Source organism: Pempheris klunzingeri, chromosome 6 (assembly GCF_042242105.1).
Source record: "Pempheris klunzingeri isolate RE-2024b chromosome 6, fPemKlu1.hap1, whole genome shotgun sequence".
Classification (NCBI taxonomy): Eukaryota; Metazoa; Chordata; class Actinopteri; order Acropomatiformes; family Pempheridae; genus Pempheris; species Pempheris klunzingeri.
The window spans coordinates 7,219,890-7,242,777 of record NC_092017.1 but is presented as its reverse complement, the minus strand read 5'-3'; the positions used below and the strand labels follow the sequence as shown (position 1 = coordinate 7,242,777).

Here is a 22,888-nt window from a genome sequence, read left to right as displayed (position 1 = left end):
GGTGAAGCTGAGGAACATCACATCCAGCACAATCCACACAATCAGCACTCAGCAATCAGGGATGTGTTTGCAGCAGACACAACAGAACAGCTGGCCCTGTGGCGCAGTCAGAACAACCTGGAGCTGAACAAGCTGAAAAACTGTGGAGATGACCGTGGACTTCAGTAGGAGCGGCCGGACGCTGCCACTCATCACCTGACTCAACAGCACTGTATCTGCTGTGGAGACCTTCAGGTTTCTGTCCACAGGACCTAAAGTTTCAAGGTTTCTGTTAAGGTCACTCCAACGTCTGCTTCGTCATCAAAAAGGCTCAGCAGAGGATTGACTTCCTGCACCAGCTCAGGAAGTTCAACCTGCCTCAGGAGCTGCTGATCCAGTCCGTTCCTTGCACTTCCATCACTGCCGGTTTGGATCGGCCATCTAACAGGACCAGAACAGACTACAACGGACTGTCAGGACTGCAGAGAAAATCATCTGTCCTGACCTGCCCTCCGTCCAGGACTTATACGCGTCCAGAGTCAGGACATAGACAGGGAACAGACCCTGAACACAACCTGTTCCAACATCTCCCCACTAATGAACACTTAAATCAGTCATATGGTGCCGAAACCATCTCTCTCTGCAGTAACCCTGTAACACCAAGCGTCCACCGGTCCGTTTTATTCTAAATCATCTTTTGTAGTTTAAAAAACAGTTGTTTTTTTTAACATATCATCATTGTCAAATACAAATCTTAGCACGCTGTATATCCATCATATCCACCTACCTCATGTGTATGAAGTAACTAGTACATAATCATCCCATATTTATTCCAGCATCTTTGCACTATTGCCCTCTTGCTCACAGTTTTTCATGATTCAAGATTTCTTTATTTGTCATTTTCAGGCTCCACATAAAAACGAGATAGTGTTTCACACGTGCCGCCAGTCGATAAATATGCATCAGTGAAATGAAAATAATTAAGGCAATAAGTAAGCTAAAACTGTGGGGCTAAGTGAAAGTTAATAATTGGTGTGAATTAAATGCAAATAAAAACAGCTCCATGTTCACCTGTTCTGATTTAGCAAAAAACTTTTAAACAGACTCGTTGTCCTTGTTTTAATACTCCTGTATCTTTTCCCAGACTGCACTGGTGTGAACAGGCTGGAGGAGGGATGAGAGGAGCCCTCTCTGATGCTGCCTGCACTGAGTGTCGATGTCCTGCAGAGACGGTTGGTTGTTTTTTTTACATGGATACTGTTTTATACATATATTTATGTCTATACATAGCAGTTTAAATGTTCGCATGTGTGTTTACTTTGCTCAGCTTTGCTCAGCCTGGTTTTGCTGTATGTTTGTTCCTGTGAGAGCAGTGGGAAAGATTCCTTGTGTGTGTTCACATGCTCGGTGAAGAATGTCGATTCTGATTCCTGCTGAGCCTCAGCTCTGAAATTGACTGGGAAAAGGTGAAAAAAATCATCCATTCTGCCCAGTCTGGTTTAAAATTTGGTTAATTGTTCACCTGCTGCTGTAGTGAAGAATGCCAATTTATATGAAACTAAGTTGACATAGGGCTCGTGGCAAAGTCTGCCACCAAGTCTGCCATTTAGGTATCTACCCTTTAAAGCCCACACCACAGCTGACCACATTTAACTGTGCACTTGGCCCACAATAAATGATCCTTCACTCCCATAAAACGTCATGTGTTTTTCTATAAAGCAAACAACAGCCATGCTGAAACAATATGAAAGCATCTCACTGAGATTTACAGTACAAAGTGAAACCGCACCCATTAGAGGCACCGCTTTATCAGTTTTATATGGTCGCTATTAAAAGTACAAATTAAAAGTCTGGTTATCTTAGGTTTTGATGATATCTCATAATTTAAACAGTAATAAATCTTAATAAACAGAAGTAAAGTAGTAACTTTAGGTTTCTCCTGTTTTTGAATTGCTCCCATTTCAGCCTCTGCGGAGACTGAGCTCCATAAATTGACTGCACATATTTTTCTTGAACAGACGGTGGCAGCAGAGGTGTTACAGGTGCACTAGGACTTGGATTTAAGAGAGATAGAATGAAAGTTATCTACTGAAATCAGAACAATATTGAGATACTTTAATTGAGTATCAAAATTTTATGCTGATTTGAATTTCTTTTCCTCTTCCATGAGCATTTTTCAGTTAATAAACATAAGGATTACATATAGGATTCAAGGATTCAAGGATTCAAGGAACTTTATTTGTCATACCAACACACATTTACACATGGGGAGGTACGAAATTACGTTCTCAGGTCCCGGTTTTAAGCCACGATAAATATATAGAATAGAATAGAGAAATATAGAAAATAGAGGTACTAATATAAAATAGAAGTACTGAAAGAAAAGAGCAGTATAAAATAAAATTAAAATAAAATGTACACATCTATTAACATAATAGAAACAAGCAGCCGAATTTAGCTTAGCTAAATATGTGTGCATGTGCAAATATGCAGTGTGAGGTAGTCCAGTTGGCCAGGTGGCCAATATTGCACCTGTGTGTAAAGTATACAGCTCACATGGTTTCATTTAAATACCTGTTTGAGGCCCAAAGACGTAAAATTATCCAATACTTCAGACAAAAGCAAAGACCATAAAATCAATAAAGAATTTATGTAGCAGAACTTTGCTTTTTCTTCTTTCCTGTCTGAGTAATCATCTAAGGACCCTTCAGATTTATTGTGGAGGGCCTAACACTGCTTCCACATTAATACATCCATTGATGCACATAAAGTTGGAATAATTGTTCAATACCCCCAATTTTGTTAAAGCCTGAATACACAGTTTGCAAAGGTTAATTGTGGTTTCACTGTGATATGTTTGGAAGAGTTTGATCAGTAAAGTTGAGAAGGTATACACTTTATTTATCAAGAATAAATCACATTGTCACAATCATTTCATGAGAAGAGGGAAAAAACATTTGATTCCAACTTTATGGGCGACAGTGTATAATGTGTACCATATATCAGGGAGCATATTTCTGCAGAACAAATACATTTATTCTTTCTTTACTTGTTCTCTTTACTCTCTATTCTCTTTACTTGTGGAGGAGGATTTTTACACATGTAATACATATATGTGTTACATGGTACTTTTACTGAAATTAAAGATCTGATTTTATTTTCTACTAATTGTGATGTGTGTGAATTAATACTGTGACTTCCAAGTGGGTTTCTTGATGTCATTTTTTTTTTATTTCTGAATTTTCCACCAAACTGACATTATCTAAAAAAAAATTAATTAAAAAAATAATGAATTAGGAAAAAAAGGCACACAATCAGCTACTTAAGCATTACAAGCTGAAAGTGAGGCCCTGAAAAGATCCATATTAAAGCTGTCTCTTAATTCTGGGGGGGACAAAGCAGCCCCTTATTCCACAGACAAAGCCTCCCTCTTCTTCCTGTGCTCTGCCGCCCCCCGCAGGCTGCGGCCGGTACTGCTACGATCAGCCATAATAGGCAGTGGGAGTGGAGGAGCCTGGACCGAGCAGCCAGTCTGTCCTCACACGGAGCACTGCTGCCGGAGGTGGCACCGCCTTCCTCCTGCCAGAAAAAGCCCGGCTTCCGACCGGGAACGGGAGCCCGGAGGTGTCCGCAGCGGGATGCATCGATCCGTTTGCTCTTAGCGCGTCTCCGGCGGGATCCGTCCATGCGTCAGGAATGGATCAGGAATCCGGTGCGGCGCCTGCGGGGAGTTTCATCTCCCTGAATGAACACGAGCAGAGGTATTACTCAGGTCTCCACAGCCTGTGCCAAGCTGACACCTCGGGAAAGCTGTCGTCCAGCAAAGTGGCAGAGCTGTTCAAGGCGTCTCAGCTGCCTCCTGAATCCCTGCATAAAGTGAGTGCTGCCTGCTTATCGCACATCTGCGCCTGCTTGGTCATCACATGTTATCCGGTGTGGAGGGCTGAGAGCTGCGGCTGCTCGTCCCCACACCTCAGTGATCCGCAGGGGACACTGAGCAGGTCCTCATGAGCAGGCAGTGGGCTGCTCGGGTCATAATGAGCATTGATCTTTATGCCGTGTGTGTGTGTGTGTGTGTGTGTGTGTGTGTGTCTGTCTCAGAGAGGTCTTACATACACACCTCCTCTCTTTCCCCCCTGTCACACAGGGAGGCAGTCCCTTTACTTACTGCATTATAGCTGTAGATGTGTGCACATGTCCCCTCACTGTATTTGTAGCCCAGTATTTGTCTGTTACACACACACACACACACACACACACACACACACACACACACACACACACAAGGGTAGACGTGTGCATTAGTTGTTCACATCCTAAATTGTTCTTTGCTCAGCTCAAATCATTTCTAATGAGTTTGTTTACTACAGTTTCAAGGTTTCTATTAAGGTCACTATGCTTTTTAGTTCATTAATACCATAATTTACTATCACATTCACTGCAGCAAATCATTTTCATTCCTGATGAAGCAAGTGTTTATTTTCTCAATCAATCCACTGATCGTTTTGTTTATGAAATGTTGGGAGATAATGAAATGTGTTTCCCAGAGTCCAGCAGGTCACAGTCAGGATGTTTGTTCTTTCTGATCCCAAGATCCTAAGAAACTGAGAAAAGTCCTCACAGTTTAGAAGCAGGAAGTGTTTCCAAGTGAAATGATGGAAACATTCTTTTGATCAGTCGTTTAAACATTTGGCAGATCATCTTATGTCTGTCGACGAGATGTTTGACTAATTGTTTAATACAGATAACGATTCTTCAAACCATTCTGCTGTAGTTTAGGTCTTTGGAAGTGCCCTTGTTTTCCATTCATTTCCGTACAGTATAAAAATCTAAGCAAAAAAAAAAAAGCAAACTTGCTTGCTTGAGTTGAGTAATTCATCACAGGGAACGTTAAAGTGAGACCATGTGACATTTGAAGGAAGAATTAACAGTCTCTTACTGCTTTAACAGCTCTTCCACGTGAAAAGTTAAATTCATAAGTAATAAAATGCACCTTTGCTCAGTTTAACTCTCTCAGGGGTTTTTACTGCTGTCGGCCTCACTCGGTCTGGTATGACCAGTGGCTTATGTTGGCTGACTTTAGATACCAACTCTATAAAGGACATTAATGAGTGAGGTTTTTCACTTTTACACGGTGTTCTAGTATTTATCTTTATCCTGTAATAGTCACTTGTGGACATGGAGTCACTTTAAGTTTGCATTCATTTCTGTCAAAGTTACATCGCTGGCGTGAGGAAATGCTGTGCAGGCTTTTCCAGACTTTTCAGACTGCATTAGCACACAACGATAATGTGGTTTGATCTTGACTTTGATGGATTACACAACTCAGTCTGCTAATTGATTTTCCTACATCACAGAAATGAATGGAAGCCAATGGCTTCCGGGGCAGGAGGGAAAATACAGTTAAATATCTAAAACTATAGCTGTTTTTGATATAAAATCAACAGGAATATGATGTATCAACACGATTAGTTTAGTTAAGGAGCTAAATTTGTCCTGTGTCCTGTGTGATCCTATTAGTGTGTACTAACTATTTTATTGATTGACATTGTAAACATGTCTTTATTCAGAGTCTGAGAGTCTAACCTCATTCAAACATGGTAAAATTAAAACGATTTGATTTTTCTGTTCCAAGTCATAGATAGAAAATATTTCTACTTCTGTTTATATTATTTATTGTCTCTTGATGATACCACAAACATTCTACAGTAAAGATATTAGCAGTGGGAGGGCTAAACTGGCTCTAGAACTACCAAATCAGAGTCGCTTTGCTGACCCACCACAGGGATATAAACATATTTTTCCAGCTCACATCAGCACAGCAGGTCGCCGCCTCCATTCGCGGCACTCACAGTCCCATGGGGTCAGCTCCCGGCGACCGCAGCCTATTGTGTCTCTGTGTGGGTGTCAGGAAGTTTGGCAGTGAGCTCTGCTTCCTTCCTGTCCGGCCTGGATCGCCGCCACCACACGGGGGTTGATTGACACGCGGCCTTCTGAGCTGCGTTTGGCCCTGTTACAGGATGTCTGCAGGATCTCTCTTGGACTCAGCGCTGACTTCTGGGTCATTGTGTCAAACAGTACCAGAGACAACATACAAGTTGTGTTATGATTAGTCTTGACCCAGTTGTGCCATAAATGCACAAAACATGGGACATTTTCCACCTGGCACTGTATGTTGACGTGTGTTTTATGCAGAGTCATGATTCCCGTAGACTGACCAGATTTACAGAGGACGGATCTTTATGTCTAGCCTTTGTTTACGGCCCATAATTAGCAAAAGCGTGACACTTCATTGCAGCGTGTGGGGCCAGTAGGCTCTGGGAGAGAGGCTCAGCTTCCCACACATTGCCCCTGCAGTGAAATCAGTTGTTATGCTGATTTCATGGAGTACAGCACATGTTTCCCATAAGGCTTTATCATGAACATGATAACAGCCAGGGTGGCCAGTCGGACTATACAGCGGAGGGTTAAATGTGTAGTTGGATGGATTCCTGCCTCTGCTTGAGTTAGTTGTCAGCTTGGAGATAAAGTCTGTGGTATGCCCTGAGTATAATGACATGTTGGGTCACATGTGTTGACAGACGCTGCTGTGGAACCTGTTTGCTTGAACAAGGTGTGGCCTTATTTTCAACTTTACGGAGTTCCTGGTGTTGACACTTCCAGGAGTGGTGGCTCTCATTGACGTGGTTTTAGTCAAGTACATGGTTTTTAGCCATGCTAGCGGCGAAGCTCTAGCAATGGCAGCATCAGTCTAGAGGTGCAGCATTAGAGTGCACCCACTGCAATATCCTAACAATTAGTGGAGATATTGTTATTACATTTTTTACCGTCAACGACATTCACGGTCCACTGAGGATGAATCCTCATGACCAACAGTGGATCCCTGACTTTACTTCCAGCGCTACCAGCAGATAGAATTTTTCACTTATCCTGTGAAATACCTTAACCTCTACATCGGTGGATTAGCCCTAAATTTTGACATTCTGACGTTCATGGTTGCCAGAGGATGAAGTATGAATACCGTCTGAATACCTATGAAGTTGGCTGTTGCCCGTGTTCCCCTTAGAATGAAGTGTGATAACTTTGGTGATCCTTCAAAAGAGCTCACCACCGATTTAACATTGCACTCCTATTAACACTGTTAGACTCACAATGGCAGAACTAGAGACACTGTCTCATTTATTCCACACCTTTGTCCAAACATAGTGCCTACATTACCCACAATGCAACTCCAGTGAAGTTGAAGATTCAGGTGTGTTACACTAGGATCATCTAATATACCTGGAGCCTCTAGCTCAAGCAGAAATGAGGAGCTTCTTCGAAGCTTCCTCCACAGATTTTTTTAAATTTTCAGACATGCAGTCTTCAGTCCCAACAACTCAAGTGATGTCACTTGAGGCAATTCATCAGATTTCCTGCAGCTCCCTCTGGAAGGGTTAGCAAATGTTAGCCTGCTAATAGCTAGACTGAGGCTGAACATGATAAACATTACACCTGCTTAGCATCAGCATGTTAGCATTGTCTTTTAAGCACGTTAGTTATGTTGTGCATAACGATGTGACGATGTGCCGGAACGATGGGAAAATCTGTGGCTCATGTGTGTCAGATATACAACATATTGACGTGGATAATGTTCAAAATGGTTTTGGCCTTAAATAACCCACACACACACACACACACACACACACACACACACACACACTGTCTGGCCATAGCTCTGCCTGCCAGTATAGATCCTCCAGGCCTTCGCTGGTGCTCCTGAAATAATGTCTTCATCAATCTTTCCGTGCTGACCTCGGACGCACCCACCAGCTCTGCAGACCTGACTGCCGCTGCCTGCTCGGCCTCTCACTGGCCTGTGGTTGTTTTGGATCTGCCTGCGAAAGCTGTTGAATGAATACAATGCAGGTCAAGCAGAAATAATGTCTCATAAGGCGACATGAGCCACATGCTCTCCACCCGCCCCTCAACCTCATTAGACAATGGGTATTAACAGCACTGCTGTCATTCATGTTTCACAAACACACATACCAGAAAATGTTCTCTAACTCATCTGTGACGACAAGCTGGACCTTTGACTCTTGAATGTTTTTAAAAGAATATTTGATACCGTTAATCCATTGTTGCCACAAGAAGAGCATACACCTATCTCTGTATTTCCATGTTGAAACTAAAACAGCCCGTTGGAGCTCAGGTGTGGGTGAAGCTGTATTTGTAATGGTGATAAAGTGAGCTGTGCCTCACTGAGTTGCTGGAGGCGTCGTTCTTATAATTTGGGAAGTGGGCTCTAATATAATTTAAATGAATGGGAACATCAGAACAGATCTATTCCCAAATACAAACACTGACGAGGTGATAAATGCCCAGAAAATAAATGTTCAGTGTGTCTTTAATGGTTATTGAAGCCCCAGTCAGCCAGGCAACACAGTCCCTGAGTGTCCGAGGGCCCAGTGTGTCTGTGTGACCTACATGACCCTGAATGTCTTTGCTCTCCCAAAGCAGCCATTGTATGTTTAATCAGAGGAGAAGTGGATAAACAGATCCCACTGTGCCGCTTATCCCTCACATACTGTTTCCTCCAGCTTTATTCTGGTAGCAGAGCCTGTCATTTTTTACCACACATTATCTTGATCACGGTGTCAAATAATCACATGCTTAAGCTTACTGCGGTCCTGGCTAGATTAGCTTTCTGAAACTGTAGGTGAAATGTATCAGGCTGATATATTGTTTGAAAAGGATGCAGACTAAACTCTCTGCCTCTTCCAGGTGACCGAAGTGTGTGGAGCGAAGCGTCTGGGCTACTTCGCTACACCTCAGTTCTACGTGGCCCTGAAGCTGCTCGCGGCTGCCCAGTCCGGTCTGCCCATCCACCTGGAGAGTGTAACGGCCAGTAAGTCTGCTGCTCCGAGAGGAGGCGTCTTAGGAGAGCAAAAGGGGATCAGGAGATTATCTTTACATGGCAGGATTTGGTCTAATCTGGATGAAAGGGGAGTCGCGTGGAAAGGGCTAAGTGGGTTTGCCCTTATTACAAGAACGCACAATCAGTCACACCCCGACCACGGGGGAAAATCTGCTTTCTACCCAGCGCATGGTAGCGTGATGGATTATTAGAAAGAGTGTGGTCAGAGTTTCATATTTGCTGTTGTGTGGCTCAGCAGTGGCTCACCTCGGCGGGATGAGGCATGTAAAGACGCTCATCCTGATTAATTCCCTCTGACTAAATCTAGATCAGAGGTCATCCTACAGGAAGCTCCTGATCACACAAGAAAGTCTTCTTTTCATGCATTAAACCTTTGTTTTTGATTTACTTCCAAAAGAATTGTATGATACAGAAAGTAAAAAATCCTAATCAAACGCGGTAAACAGGAATTAAAAAAAAAAGCCTTGTGTCTCCCTTTAGATCTACCTCTGCCCAGATTTGTCGGGCTGAAGAATGAAGCAGAGATGCGATACTCAACCGTCCCCCCAAGCATAGACGGTCAGGGGGCTCCTTGTGGAGCTGCACCTGGTTCGCTCCCCTGGACTCCAGCAGACAGGAGCGCCTTCAGACACCTGGAGGCCAACGTAGAGAAGAAGGTAAGCCTGAGAAGAAATTTCTGATGTGTCGACTTCTAGCTCTCCTTCCAGCTGATTCTGAGTTTGGAAAGGAGTTGAAAACAAACCCTGGATCCCTGTCAGGATGTCGTAGACCGGCGCTGAGTGGTTGCTACACTGAGGAAGAGTTTAGGGTTGACCGAGAGCGGTGCACTGAGAGAAGACATTCCAGTCAGCTCTGATCATCAGAGCAGAAATGGCTCATTCATGAGAGATTAGAGGAGAATGACAAGCCTCCTTCAAGGTACCAGACCGGGCACAAGTATGCAGACATATGCAGAGGAGAGCACAATGAAAACCCAGTGGTCACCAAAGTTGGATGACTGAAGAGTCTAAAAAACGCCTGAAAATTACTTGTGGCATTGATGGCATGAATGTGGTTATTTTCCGCCAGTCTGGTGCTACTTTAATGCTGCCTGGAACAAGGGGAGACCCCTTAATTTCCTGTCAGGTCTCTACTTTGTAGTATGTAAATAAGGCAACAGATTCCCCAAAAATTAGTAAAAAAAACATTGTTTTTGGATTGGGATTAAGATGTGTGTAGACTCTATCGTAACCCCCTCAGAACTGGAACATGAACTGAAATAAAAGAGCTGTTCCAGGTCAGTGCTGCCCAGCTAACCTACCTACCTGCTTTTGTGAGTCTAGCTGTTCTCAAAAAGATACTTCAAGAGGATAGTGCTCAGCGCCATGAAAGAAACATAATCTCACAATAGCTGCCCAACAGTGACTCTAGTTCGGGTTACTTTTCCTCCACCCTCACCAGAACTCATTTTAACGTGAGATGGGACATTTCCAGCTACGTGTCAAATCTCTTCCTGGAGTAACTAGTATTATATGCATAGGTGCTGCTTATTGTTCCGTGTATGTGAAAGAACAAATACTCTTTCCCCGAAGGAACCTTGGTCCCCGCCGCGATCGCCGTGCAGTTCACCGCCTCGCTCTCCACTGACCTACCGTAGCTACCCGTACGCCAAGCAGCGGAATGGGGCCGACACACAGATTGGTGAGACGATTTCCGGTTCTGTAACAGCGACACACTCGAATGCACCTCGTCTGTTTGTCATAAAGTTGCTCTGCACAGGCAACAAGACACCTCTCAGCATTGTAAGTTTCCAGATTCTGTCACGAGAGTTTTATCTTCACATCTGTTCACATCACTAGGAAATTATTTTTTTAGATAATTAAATATGCAATAATCTCACTTGCTCCTGGTCTGTTTGATAAAGCTCTTTCCTTGTTAATTGCTCCTGTAGGTACCTGAAAAACTGCAGTGGACTGAAACTGCAAGAAGTGCACGTCTTGCATTAGTCATAAATTTATGAATTGAAATGAAATAGACGAGGTTTGACTGCTTCTCTGACACCTGTTCATTCCTCTCAAATGGGAAGCTCGGATTTCTCTCTCCTTGCTTCACTCTCGCCGGCTCCTTTGATCTGTGTATCTCTCATTCTCTCAGATCACATTTTTGAGGGGTGTAATCGGTAGGAAATCATTGCTTGTTAGTCTCAGGTCTCTCCTCCACCGAAGCCGTGTTTTTCCTCTCCGATCCCTCAGCCTATGAAAGCAAGCATTCCCCGCGGCCGACCGCTCAGCTAGAGCAGCACTCTTCGCCTGGTAACTACGGGACCAAGCCCACCGTGGAGCATCCCGCCATGGCTCGGGTAAAGCCTGATCTCTTACAGCTTTACGATCAACGTAATAGTCCTTTATGTCCATGTTATGGTTTCTGTGCACCTGACCAGGCTTCCTCATCAGAGAGGCTGGACCAGCAGGGAAACTATTCTGACGACGACCCCTGGAGGATCACAGAGGAACAGCTGGAGTATTACACTAACCAGTTCAAGAGCCTGCAGCCTGACCTGGGGGCTCTCATCCTGGGTATGCACCCTCCCCACCCCTCCCCCAGCCCCTGCACTATTTAGAAATAGGAAAAAAGATCACTTTCAAACTATTTTTTACTACTTAAACTAGTCACTGTGTCACTCTTTTCTAGGAACCATTGCAAAGAACTTCTTCACAAAATCCAAGCTCCCAATACCAGAGCTTTCCCACATTTGGTAAGTGCTGACTCACTGTGCTGTCCGTCCTTGTTCTGTTCTTGGGTCAGGTGGGTGTTTATCGGCCGAGCACCTCAGCATGCCCGCTGAGCCAGACAGAGGCCTCGTTTTAAAGGAGCAGACCTTTACTGTCTACTCATCCTCAAACCACAAAGGTTCCACCCCGAGTATACTGCCATTGTTTATTGTAACAAAGACGGCGACTGAATAAAAAGAAACTATAATGTGAAAATAGAAAACACTGTGATCTGTATTAAATGTTACTCACAGTCTAAAAGGAATATTTGACAGTTTTGGAGAAATGCTTATTCGCTTTATGCCAAACGTTAGACGAGAAGATTGATGCCACTCATGTCTGTACAGTAAATCTAAAGCAGTTCGGTGACTGTTAGCTTAGCTTAGCACAAAGACTGGAAACAGAGGGAAACTGCTAGCCTGGTTCTGTTAAAATGGAATAAACTTCAGTTTTCTGTATTCTGTCTAACTGTTACCATGTTTCCAGTCTTTGTGCTAAACTAACAGCTACTGCTGGTTTGTTTAACTCACCTGAATATCAAACAATCCTGCTATAAATGACTTCTTTGTAAAAGCCACACTTTGTGGTTTTTCCAGGAGGCTTTGGACGAACCGGGCTAGCTGCTTCCCCCTGCTTCTTGATTTTATGCTAAGCTAAGCTAACTGAGGTTGGCATCAATCGAAAGCGAATTGAGCGAATATGCTTATTTTCAGGCACATCAAACTATTCCTTTAATGTTAACAACACGTGTTGTTCAAGGTGTTTTTATGCTATATGGTAATACAGTATTGTGTGGCTAAAGTAGTAGTAACGCACTATTTTACTGGTCTGTAATTTCACAGTAATTTGCAAGTCATTTCCTATAAGGTTACTGGAAAAAAAAACTATGTAATTTGGCACAAATTATTGGGAAAATTCAAAATGTGCTCAATTGTACTTTTCCAGCAATAATACATAAACTAGCAGTAAATTGCTAGCTTAACAAGAGAGTATTTTGGTCAGTATTTGGAGATTTTGCTTTAAGTTGGATACTTTTTTCAAGAAAACTCTCACTTTTCCTAACATGAATACCAAAGTACATATTTCTTTCCAGAAAACATATTAAAAATGATCAGGAAATTATTAGGAAATTAAGGACCCACAAAAATGCCAAAATAGTTTCTTACGCCCTCAGTAGTGATAAACTAAATGTAATAATCAGGGTTATTGTATGCGACATAATTCTACAGCTCCATGCTCAGGTTTTGCAGAAACGTTTCATTTTTTTGAACTATTTTTTAAAGGGAGTTGAGCGATGTGGATAGAGATGGAGCTCTCACTTTCTCTGAGTTCTGCACAGCCTTTCACCTGATCGTGGCCCGTAAGAACGGCTACCCTCTCCCAGAGAGCCTTCCTCCGTCCCTGCGGCCAGGGCTCATGCAGCAGGAGGAGGAGGAGGACATACCAGACACTCCTGAGGCGAGTGGAAATAACCATGAATGTGTCGCCTCATAAACCGATCCGTCGGTTACTCTTACTTCACAATCAAACTTTTTAAACTGTGCTTTTTTACAGAGTGCAGAGCCTCTTATTGTCTTTGAGGACACTGAAACAAGACCAAGTCAGATGGTAAACCAAATCCTCCCATACAATAATGCCAGTTTTAAAAAAGAAGTTAATGTGGAGTCCCTCTTTGGTGCCTGTAGGGGGCGCTAACAAGCTGAACATGAGGAGAGTCCCTATCACAAGCTTGTGCTTCCTAACTGATGCCAGTGATGTTTTGTTTTTTTTCTGTTGCTGTTGTTGTTTTAGGATCGCAGCATCATAGAGAGGCTCCAGCCAAGTCTGGCCACAACAGAGCAAGATCTGAAAGAGGAATCTTGTAAACAAGGTAAAACGAGATACACGGTATTCCAGTTCCTCTGAGCAACTAATCCAAAAATGCAGTAAAACGTTATCTAATTTAGTGAATTGGGTGCTCTGCGCAAAATATTAAGTGAGATAGTGGAACTCTTTAGCATAGGAAATCAAGTTTTTAACTGCTTATGGAGAGACCGTTCCTAGTTTTTACTACATTAAAGTATTGTACATGAATAGACTCTTTAAAAACGTATACTGTATATATAAAGTATACTGTAGCATCTTTCTTTAGAAGTTTGTCCATGCTGAAGGCATCAAGTCATTATTCCTGTGTCTACAGATGTAGGTGTGAAGAGGGTGCCAATATCTCAAGAGAAGCAGACTCTACAACTTGCTTTTCCTGAGAGGCCAGGTGACACAAACTCATTTTAAAATGGTTAAATTCAGGCCAGTACCTCACTGTGCTCATTATTTTCTCTGTGGAACTGGGAATCTTTCCCCTTTTTTCACATTTGGTGACAATATGTGCTCTATCTATCTATCTAAGCCCAAGTTGAGGTGTTAAAGAATCAGCAAAAATGACACTGACGTTATATGTACAGTTGATTGAGCTGCTTTGCACATGTGAAATTACAGCTTGTGGTTCCACAGGGAAGTAGTTGCTTCTCATTTACAACAACTCGAACAGGACCAAAGGTCTGACATGTCTTTGTTCATGTAACGTATCCTGCCTCACAGTGCCGCCTCAGGACCTAGACCCACACATGAGGACAAAAACTAGACCCAGGTGAGAGTCGCCCCATGGCAACACAGAAATACAAATACTCAGAAGTGATGCGTTGCTCGTTAATCTCTTTGTACCTTTTGTTTTTTTTTATATCCAGGTCCTACTCCAGCACCTCTTTTGAAGATGCGATGAAGAAAGCAGAAGAGCCTCCCACCCCTCCGCCTCGGCCCGAGAAGTCCCACTCCAGAGCGTCCTCGCTGGACCTCAACAAGCTCTTCCAGCAGGGCGCCCCGGGTAAGACACGCATCCACCGACTCCCCCTGTCCTCACTCAGCTCTTCTCCAATATGCATGAGCAGCCCGGAGCTACGGCGCATTTTGTGACCAAGTTATTGTTTTGTTTATGGCAGTTCTCCTTTCATGGGAGAAGAAAAGAGGAAATGGGAGATGGGTGGGTTTTACTGCTCAGTCTGAAAAGTGAGAGGCTCACAAAAATGCAAGCCAGTGTCTGATGAAAATATGTCTGTTTGTTTGTGTGTAAAGAGTGAAATATGACTTCTGGGAGCAAAATAGAAACAAAGCCACAGCAGCTTAACGCTCAGTGATATTTTGTCTGGATTTTAGGGCTAAAAAGCGGATGGTTGCCACCTCCTCCAGCCCTCCCTCCTAGACCATCAACGTCACAGGTGAGCCTGGTTTCATTACGGCAGCAATCTATGCTGATGTGCTCTTACATCAAGTGAGCGAAGCCTTTGTTGTTCCTCTGAACTCCAACTGTACAAATGTCTCATAAATTAATGATGAAAGCAAGCTCTGGTTAATCAGTCCCCATTATTTCGTCAGGTTTCTCATTTCATCAGCGTTTCAGAGAAAACTCCCCAGAATAAAGTGCAGCAGCCAAACTTTGCTGACTTCAGTCACTTCAGAGAAGAGGTAAGCATTAAATCAGATTTTCTACTCTGATTTGCTTCGGTTTGGAAGGAGTTTGCATATGTAGCAGGCAGCAGCACGCACCGCCTCTGCAAAAAAAGGGGGGGGGATAAGCAGGCTAACTCCAAATTCCATCCCAGGATGTCAGCGTTTTTCCACCCCCCTGATTTTCCGCCCTTCCATCTGAGATGTCGCACCGTAAACGTGTCACTGAGGTCATGTTTGTCTAATATACGGGGCTCTATTTCAAGATAACAAATGAAATCAAAGGTTATGACAGCGGTGTACATCAAGCTGCACGCCAGCGAAGACGTCAGCGATTTATTTATGGCTGCAGCGACGTGTCGCTTATCTAGCTGCAACATTTTCATCCTCATTCTCTCCGTCCTCCATTTGTCTGTCCTGACACTTTTTATTGTGTCATTTGGGTATAGACTTGTATCCTCTTACGCAACTGAACAATCAAGCAATTCATGACAAAGCATCCTGCAAGAAGACAGACATTTTAAGCACGTCTTTCTATTGTCTAATTTCAGAAATTAGCTGTATGTCCAATAGACATAAGAAACACAATGTGTGTATTTATTGGCCTAAAGGTAATTCAGTTGAAAAGCTTTGAATTTATGAAGCTCGGTCACCAACCAGATGTAGTTTGAAGATGAAAGCAGCCTCTCCTTTTATTCAAACTCACTGGCTCAACCCGCCCTCTCACATTGGGGATGGCATGTAACCCCTAAGCTCCTTCCTCCGTCACTGAATCGGACTGCATTTGCTGTCTTTTTAATCACAGATTGTTTTGTATTTGTTGAACCCAGCAGATTCACCCCCTCGCCACTCTCTCTGCTCTTGTGTCTTTAGCCCTTCCTCGCCATCACTGTTGCCTGTGCAGCATCACCATCCCCCTTTCCTCCCCCAGGATGTCTTACTCATGTCTTAATTAAAACCAAGATCCCAGAGGTGTCGATACCCTGTACGTATATTTTTCTCTCAGTCAGACAAACTGAAACTCATACCAGCCCAATCCCCTCAGAGAGACTAAGTGAACTATTGGCGTAGTTAAAAATCCTTCCTTGACATAAAGCATGTCAAGGGTGAATATTTGATACCAGCTTTTGCAGGGGACCCTCGGGAGCACTTCACTTTGCAGTTATGGTGAAAGTGAAAACGGCTTCATATCTGCAGGCGTATATTCTGTTCATCCTTTGTTTGCTTCATTCTATTTTTGAAAGGAAAGGGCAAAGAAGTTACTTGAATGTGACCAGTCAAGTTAAACCAACTTCACATTACTTCCTGACATTTTACTTCTCTTTATTTAGCTTTGCTTAATTTAATTTAATTTCACCTCAGGTCACTTCAATTCACTTAAAGGGATTGTTCAGATAAGACTGGGGTTGTACTTATCCACATTCAGTGTATTAACTATAATAGATTGCAGTCGCAAAGCCCCCACTTTGGTGGAACAGACAGGAGTCTCAACATGGGAGCTGACAAATTTAGGGCTGTGAAACATCCAGCAGGAAAACATCAGTTTATGTGCTATGTGCACGCTTTTGATTTATTTTTATTGCTTGACATTGCTGTGGGAAGTGTGAAGCTGTGTGTGATGCTTCAAAGCCACCAGACTCCATTGACAAAAACAGTAATTTTACCTTCCCGAACACGGTACTTGCTATTCTATTACTACCTCAATCAGTGTATTTGCTTGTGTTATTGTATGACTGTGGTGTTGTAAATGGTTAGTTTGGAACCGAACTAACGTGTTAGTTTATTGATCGAGGCAGCAGTGCCACAGTGAACTCCTGTGTTCTTTGACGTTAAACTACCATTTTTGTTGATGGAGTCTGGTGGCTTTGAGGCAAGCAAAAAGAAAGAGAGAATGGCTTCAGTTTCATTTGAAATGGCAGTCTGATGGCATGTAAACTATTGTAGGTTATACACCGGCTATGGATAAGTACCTCATACAACCCTACTTAAAAAAATACGACATACGACCTTTAACGTAACTTTTTCCAAACTAAAAACCTTTACTGTACATTCACTGTACTCCACTCATTTAACCTTCACTTCACTAATAGTTAATTTCAGTTTCCTTTTACTTTATTCCACTTCATTTTTCCAAATTGCAAACTTTTCCGAGGGACCGCAGTAGGCAGGCAGCCAGGAGTGATGCTTCTATAGCTGTGACCTAAATGCTACATCTTTGTATTTTTCTCCCCCCAAAGCGTTGCCAGAGCTTAAGACATATATCTGTCAGTCCAGCTACCCTCCGCACTCACCAAGGCGCACCGTCTGCTTTGGAGAATGGAGAAGTAAAAATACTTTCAGACAGACTCAGAGTCCTCTCTGTATGACCACGTGGAGCTTCAGTGTCTCTAACTTCCCTCCACCTGGTCCTCATATGCTTTTTGCTGGTTTGCTCTTCTCTCACCTATATGAGGCCAGTTAAAGATCCTGTCCTCAACACGTCCGTGTGTCAGTGATTCTTTAGCCCTTACGTTGGTGAAGTGAAACAGCCGTGACCTATAGCCGATGTGACCACACATGCTGCTGCTGGAGCTCCTGCGGTTTATAGCCGCTGCAGCCATTACTACTGTTCTCCTAAATGTTTCCATGCTGTGGTTGTGTTTCACATCCAATGGTGCACTGAATCTCAGGGTCATTTATTTATGTCTGCCTGCATGTCAGTTGTGTTGCTCAGAAAAATGGATTTTTAGGTTTCTTGGGTACAATTTACAGCAGCGGCATTGGCCTGTTTAAACCATCAGGAAAGCTCAGGCATCTCAAGTGCCACCGCAATGGAGACGGCAGCCAGTAGAAATTAGTGGATCAAATTCACTAAATCCTACATTAACAGATGGGAAATGGTGTAGTGCAAAAAAGTACAGAAGGTGCTGCCTAGTAAGAAATGCCCTCAACTTTCGCAACAACTAATCTTGCAGTCTTTCTAAGAGCTAAACTTAAGAAACTGACCTTTTGTGTGGAGCTGTCTTCTATTAACCTCTCTGCTGAATGAAAGCAGGCATATTTTGTCCAGAAAAGAATAATGGCTGAAATGCACCAAAGAGATGCAATAAAAGCACGTTAATCCATCATGGCTGCCCCTGAGAAGGCAGGAGGACGCAGCTGGAGAGCACTAGATGGTGCAGGGAAGCTGCTGATTTATCCACGGTCAGGGCACACACATTTCATCCTGCCTCTTTAGCAGCTCCCTCATATTATTTCAAATCCTCATGACATCAAACATCTCTTACGTCGCCCGTCAGTAGGAGGAGATGATTTCTTGTGTAGCTTATGTGGCCAAAGTCCTTTCATTTTACCTTGTTTTTTTTTTTGCCTCTGTCTGTGTCGCAGGAGGAGAGCACTGTGAAACCCGAGGAGCAGGGCCCGCGTTCTAGATTTGATCCGAGTACTGAAGACTTGAGTGCTTCAAAACAGGTCCAAATTGCCGACAGAGACATGCAAGAGCCTGTGTATATGTCTGTGTTACAGGTGAGGAGGCTAATGTATATTTCTGAACGTTTCCTTCAGGACATGATTGGAGTATCTCACAGTCAGGCACCACAGAAGCCGGTGCGCAGGAAATACCACCCAGAGAGCCAGAACCTGGAGGCCGTACCTTCACCTGCCATGCAGTTTCCTCCCCCCACTAAACCTGCTCAAAAGTCAGTGAAACATTTGACTCTTTAACCTCAGAGCACACACTGTTTGACACTGACCTAAATCTGATTGAATGTGGCTAAAGATCAGGGCAGGTTTAAGAAGTAGGTATTGTAGGGTGATTGTTAAACCCTGAAAGCTATCCAGAAAAGGGAAATCAATGGACATAAATGCACACCCTTCTCCACTGTAATGACTCTAGCATGTGTGCTCCTGTCTCCTTATTGACCAGACAGCTCATCGAAGCTGTCTCTTAGTGCAATAGAAGGCGACCATCAATAACAGCGGCGACTGCAAGGAATCGCTGCTTGGTTGATGTAAAACCCCTGTGCTTTGGTCTGATGGTTTTAGGTGCTGACTGTCTTTGAGTGCAACAACCCATCATTTAGTATAACTCATGGCACTTAATCCCATGCCGAAGCAGTGTGTTTCAGCCCAAATCTCTGTCCAAACAAGGTCTTATTATTGTATATTGTACCATTCCATCTAGAAAAAAGAATTTAAAATCTGATAAAAAAAGTGGATGAAATTCTCTCTCAGGCTGCTGCCCAAACAGAAGAGGGAGATCCAGATGGCGATCCGCAAAAACAAGGAAACCAACGCAGTGTTGACACGCCTCAATAGCGAGCTCCAACAGCAACTCAAGGTCAGCCCGTCTCCTCTTTCTGAGAGTACAACACACTTGTAGACGCAGATGCAACCGCACCAGTGTGTACACAGTATTTTGGAGGAGCGTGTGTTTGTCTGCGTGAACAGCTATGGACGCCACAATCAAAAGACAAGGACCTTATACACTACATTTCCCCCCCGCAAGCATTTGAGATTGGTACTGTTCATGTTATCGTTGACCTAATGTCAGAAGAAGTTGAATTCTTCTGAATGAGTGTGACAGCAGATGCTCCCGCTGGTTCAGCTCGGTGAAAAGCTCCGAGCTCAACTGTCTGTTCCCCTGCCCATCACTCATAGCTGAACTAATGACACAGACTTGGCTGTTTGCGTTGGGGATCTGCCTGTGGCACACGCGCTCACATTTGGAACACATGCTGCATGCCTGTCATTCTCTTCGTAAATGATCCAGTGGCTAGAAAAAATAAAAAAAACCTCGCGCTCGCATGCAGCGCTTTTAGAGCTTTAATATAACAGAGAATATAAGAAAAAGGAAGAAAAAACATCAAGCAACACGCATTCAGTTTCAGGTCGTTCTCAAATAATCATTCCAAGTGCAAATCGACCTTTTTTAAAGCTTTTATAGTGGCATTCTCCCTCCAGTGGTACTTGGTATTCTAGGATGTCATTTATTTCGCTCTAATTCTGCTGGTTCCTCAAAGCATCTGCGGAATTCTGCAGAGAAAGGCATATGTGTCTTTATATAGACTGGGGCCTTGTTGAAATACCAAACAGCCATTGGCATTCACAACTGTCTTGTAGTTACTCCTTCAAAATAGAACCTGGGCTGGTCAGGCGTCCAACTACAACAGGGAGTGAGAGGAGAGGCTGGAGGCTGCATGGAAAAGAACCACCCCTTGTCTTTTTCCCTAAAGTTGAAGTAACTTTTGAAATTAAGACTTAAATGTTATAACAGTTCAAGGAAATCTTAGTGAACCCCACATATCATCATCTGCCTTTAAATCCAACCTTGATTGTTTACCATCATTCTGAGGAAGGGAGTATCCATGGGTATTTAGATGAACACGCAGGCGGCTGAACACTTTTTGAGATTCTACTTTTTTTATGCTGCCGTCATGTTAAAATGTCGTCTAACCTAATGAACAGATTGCCATGATTTTTGCTGAACTCTGTTGATTCTGTGGGGTTCTGGAGCCCTGGTTGGGGTCCCAAGATAAATCTGAGCAGTCACAAGATGGTTAGATACCTAAATTAAATATTAAAGACCCTCTCACCCATCAGGCCTCTAAAAATCCACTCAATGAAACAACCATGAAGAGAAGAAGAAACATAGCATGCTTTGGGTGAACTGCTCCCAACTAGCTAAACCCACGCTACGCTCTGGGGGGATTACAAGTAGACGGGGTTTCGTTTTAAAAGGTCAAGACCCAAAAAGGTTGGAAACCACTGAGACTAGAATAATCTTTTGTATGTTGTTCACTTTGTCCACCAGTTTCTTATTTCGGGGTGTGATAAACATTAGGGGCTACCTCAGGGGATCCATCTTGTTATAGACCATAGTTACCATGGCAAACTCCAGTCCGCCACACCACTCTCCTCACTGAGTCTGCCTTCCCTGAGGGATGAAGTCGGCTTGGTCGATGTTTGGAGTCCAGGCTCCGGCCTCGTCACTCCCCGCAGGCACAGCGGGGAGTGGGGAGTGATGAGGTCGGAGCCCAGATGGCAAACATCAACACTGTACATTCACAGAAGTCATTCCACATGAGCTGGCCGACCCAGCTGACCTTGTGGCCTTCACATCTTTATCCCCTGTTATGAGGGAACCTGACAGAATCTGTGAATGTGCTGCTCATTCTGTCCAACACTTATAGGATGTAAAGAAGATGAGGGGCTGCTTTAGAGGATCCATCTTGTTCTAGACCATCATCACCGCAGCAAATGAAGCAAATGATCTAATTACTGCCTGAGGTGCGTCTCTTGTTGCAGAGTGCAGTGATCAAAGGTCATGTTTTTTTTTCGGCTGCAGGTGGTTCACCAGGAGAGGGTCACCTTAGAGTCCCAGCTGGACGTCCTGCGGCCTCTGGCCTCTACGTGATGAGCCCAAAGTCTGGTCGCAGTCACGCTACTCACGTGTCGCCGAAATAACACCAGTGTCCCTACCAAACATGAATGTTTGACCCAAGATAGAGAGTATTTGTCCTTTGTCATGAATGCGTCATAAATGTAAAAGGGTTGACAATTGAAGCAAAAGTGCATTGTTGACTCAGCAAACAGGGACTCATGGATTTCTTTAAACAACTCCCAGTCTCACATTCTAATGTTACTCTGTGTTACTTTTAATGAAGTTTTGAATGGATTAAACCATGCTTCTTTTTTTTTAAATCACTGTATGAACTGCACATGTCAAATATCCTGTCATTGTAACTTATTTTTCTGTCTTGATTTGCATTTTCTTTCTCCCATGAATCCTACCTGGCTTACAATACACGTAACAGATTTTTGTGCCCATTTTGCCATGACTCAGATATATGTGCATTACATGTGTATCCATGGGTGGTCTAAAGCAAGTGATGGTGCTACAGGTGAGTCCCTGAATCTGATTACTTTTTGCACTTGAAGTCTGAAAATGTATTTGCGAGGCTGAAAAAGTTACTGCAGATGTGAGTTGGATTTAATCTAGCTGCAGATTTGATTGTCTGTTGCCAAAATGTAGCGCTGGCACACGAGGCTATGAGGACACTGAAGAATGTCGACACTTTTGACACTGGATTTGTATGAAATATGAACTATTTACTTGAAAATTTGCTCCATCTGTAATGTAAGCACTGTGTGACTGTTAGTTTTTATTTTGTCCCCTTGTGTTTATCTTAGAATGAAGAATTGGTTCTTTGCTGCAATGACTTACACAAAACCATTAAAAACCAAACCAGTTAACAGTCAAAAAAATAAGCACAATAATCCTCCTGCATTTTGCAAGATAGATTTCAAAACAATGTCAACCAATGTCTGTGAGAGCAGATGTGGTTTTGATTTTATCTATGCAAAGATGTGGTGCTGCTTAAGCTTGCTTTAGACCATTTTCACCACACATCCTGACGTTGCCCATGACGGTAAATGAAGTGGTTTAAACACACGATGTCATGCTTGATGCTGCATGTTTGCTAAAATGATGATGTGAGCATTGGACTGTAAACTTAAACCTTAAAATCGTGCACAACTGAGCTCTGGGCTGAAGACAATAATCAAACTAATCAATAAAGTTGTCTATTTTTACTGCTTGTTATTACTTTACTCACCTGTTGATACCAGAGAGGTCCTTCCTTTTACTGTGTAAAGATATAAACTTTGGGTTGTTCTGAGCAGCACGACTGTAGAAAACGTGCAGAATTTCTTAATTCATTTCTAAATTATGTGTTTCTGAAAGCAACAGGAGAAAACTACTCTGAAACTCCTAAAGCGT

At 43.2% G+C, this 22,888-nt stretch overlaps 1 protein-coding gene across 1 annotated transcript; it reads left to right on the top strand.

Moving 5' to 3' along the window:
- Positions 1-3,519: 3,519 nt before the first annotated feature.
- Positions 3,520-22,701, top strand: reps2 (RALBP1 associated Eps domain containing 2). Its single transcript, XM_070832160.1, has 19 exons — positions 3,520-3,855; positions 8,746-8,869; positions 9,380-9,555; positions 10,471-10,579; positions 11,131-11,237; positions 11,319-11,454; positions 11,570-11,633; positions 12,933-13,107; positions 13,204-13,257; positions 13,441-13,519; positions 13,829-13,900; positions 14,227-14,275; positions 14,373-14,509; positions 14,839-14,900; positions 15,058-15,147; positions 18,496-18,579; positions 18,673-18,806; positions 19,342-19,447; positions 21,455-22,701. Exons 1-19 carry the CDS (start codon positions 3,676-3,678, stop codon positions 21,521-21,523), a joined length of 2,007 nt encoding a protein of 668 aa, XP_070688261.1. The 5' UTR covers positions 3,520-3,675; the 3' UTR covers positions 21,524-22,701.
- Positions 22,702-22,888: the final 187 nt, after the last annotated feature.

What these genes read in the sequence shown, in the direction of transcription:
- reps2 (XM_070832160.1), top strand. Translation starts at nt 3,676, where the DNA reads ATGGATCAGGAATCCGGTGCGGCGCCTGCGGGGAGTTTCATCTCCCTG. An exon ending in AGGACAAAAACTAGACCCAG is followed by an intron (nt 14,276 to 14,372) that starts GTGAGAGTCGCC and finishes TTTTATATCCAG; the next exon opens with GTCCTACTCCAGCACCTCTT. An exon ending in CTAGACCATCAACGTCACAG is followed by an intron (nt 14,901 to 15,057) that starts GTGAGCCTGGTT and finishes TTATTTCGTCAG; the next exon opens with GTTTCTCATTTCATCAGCGT.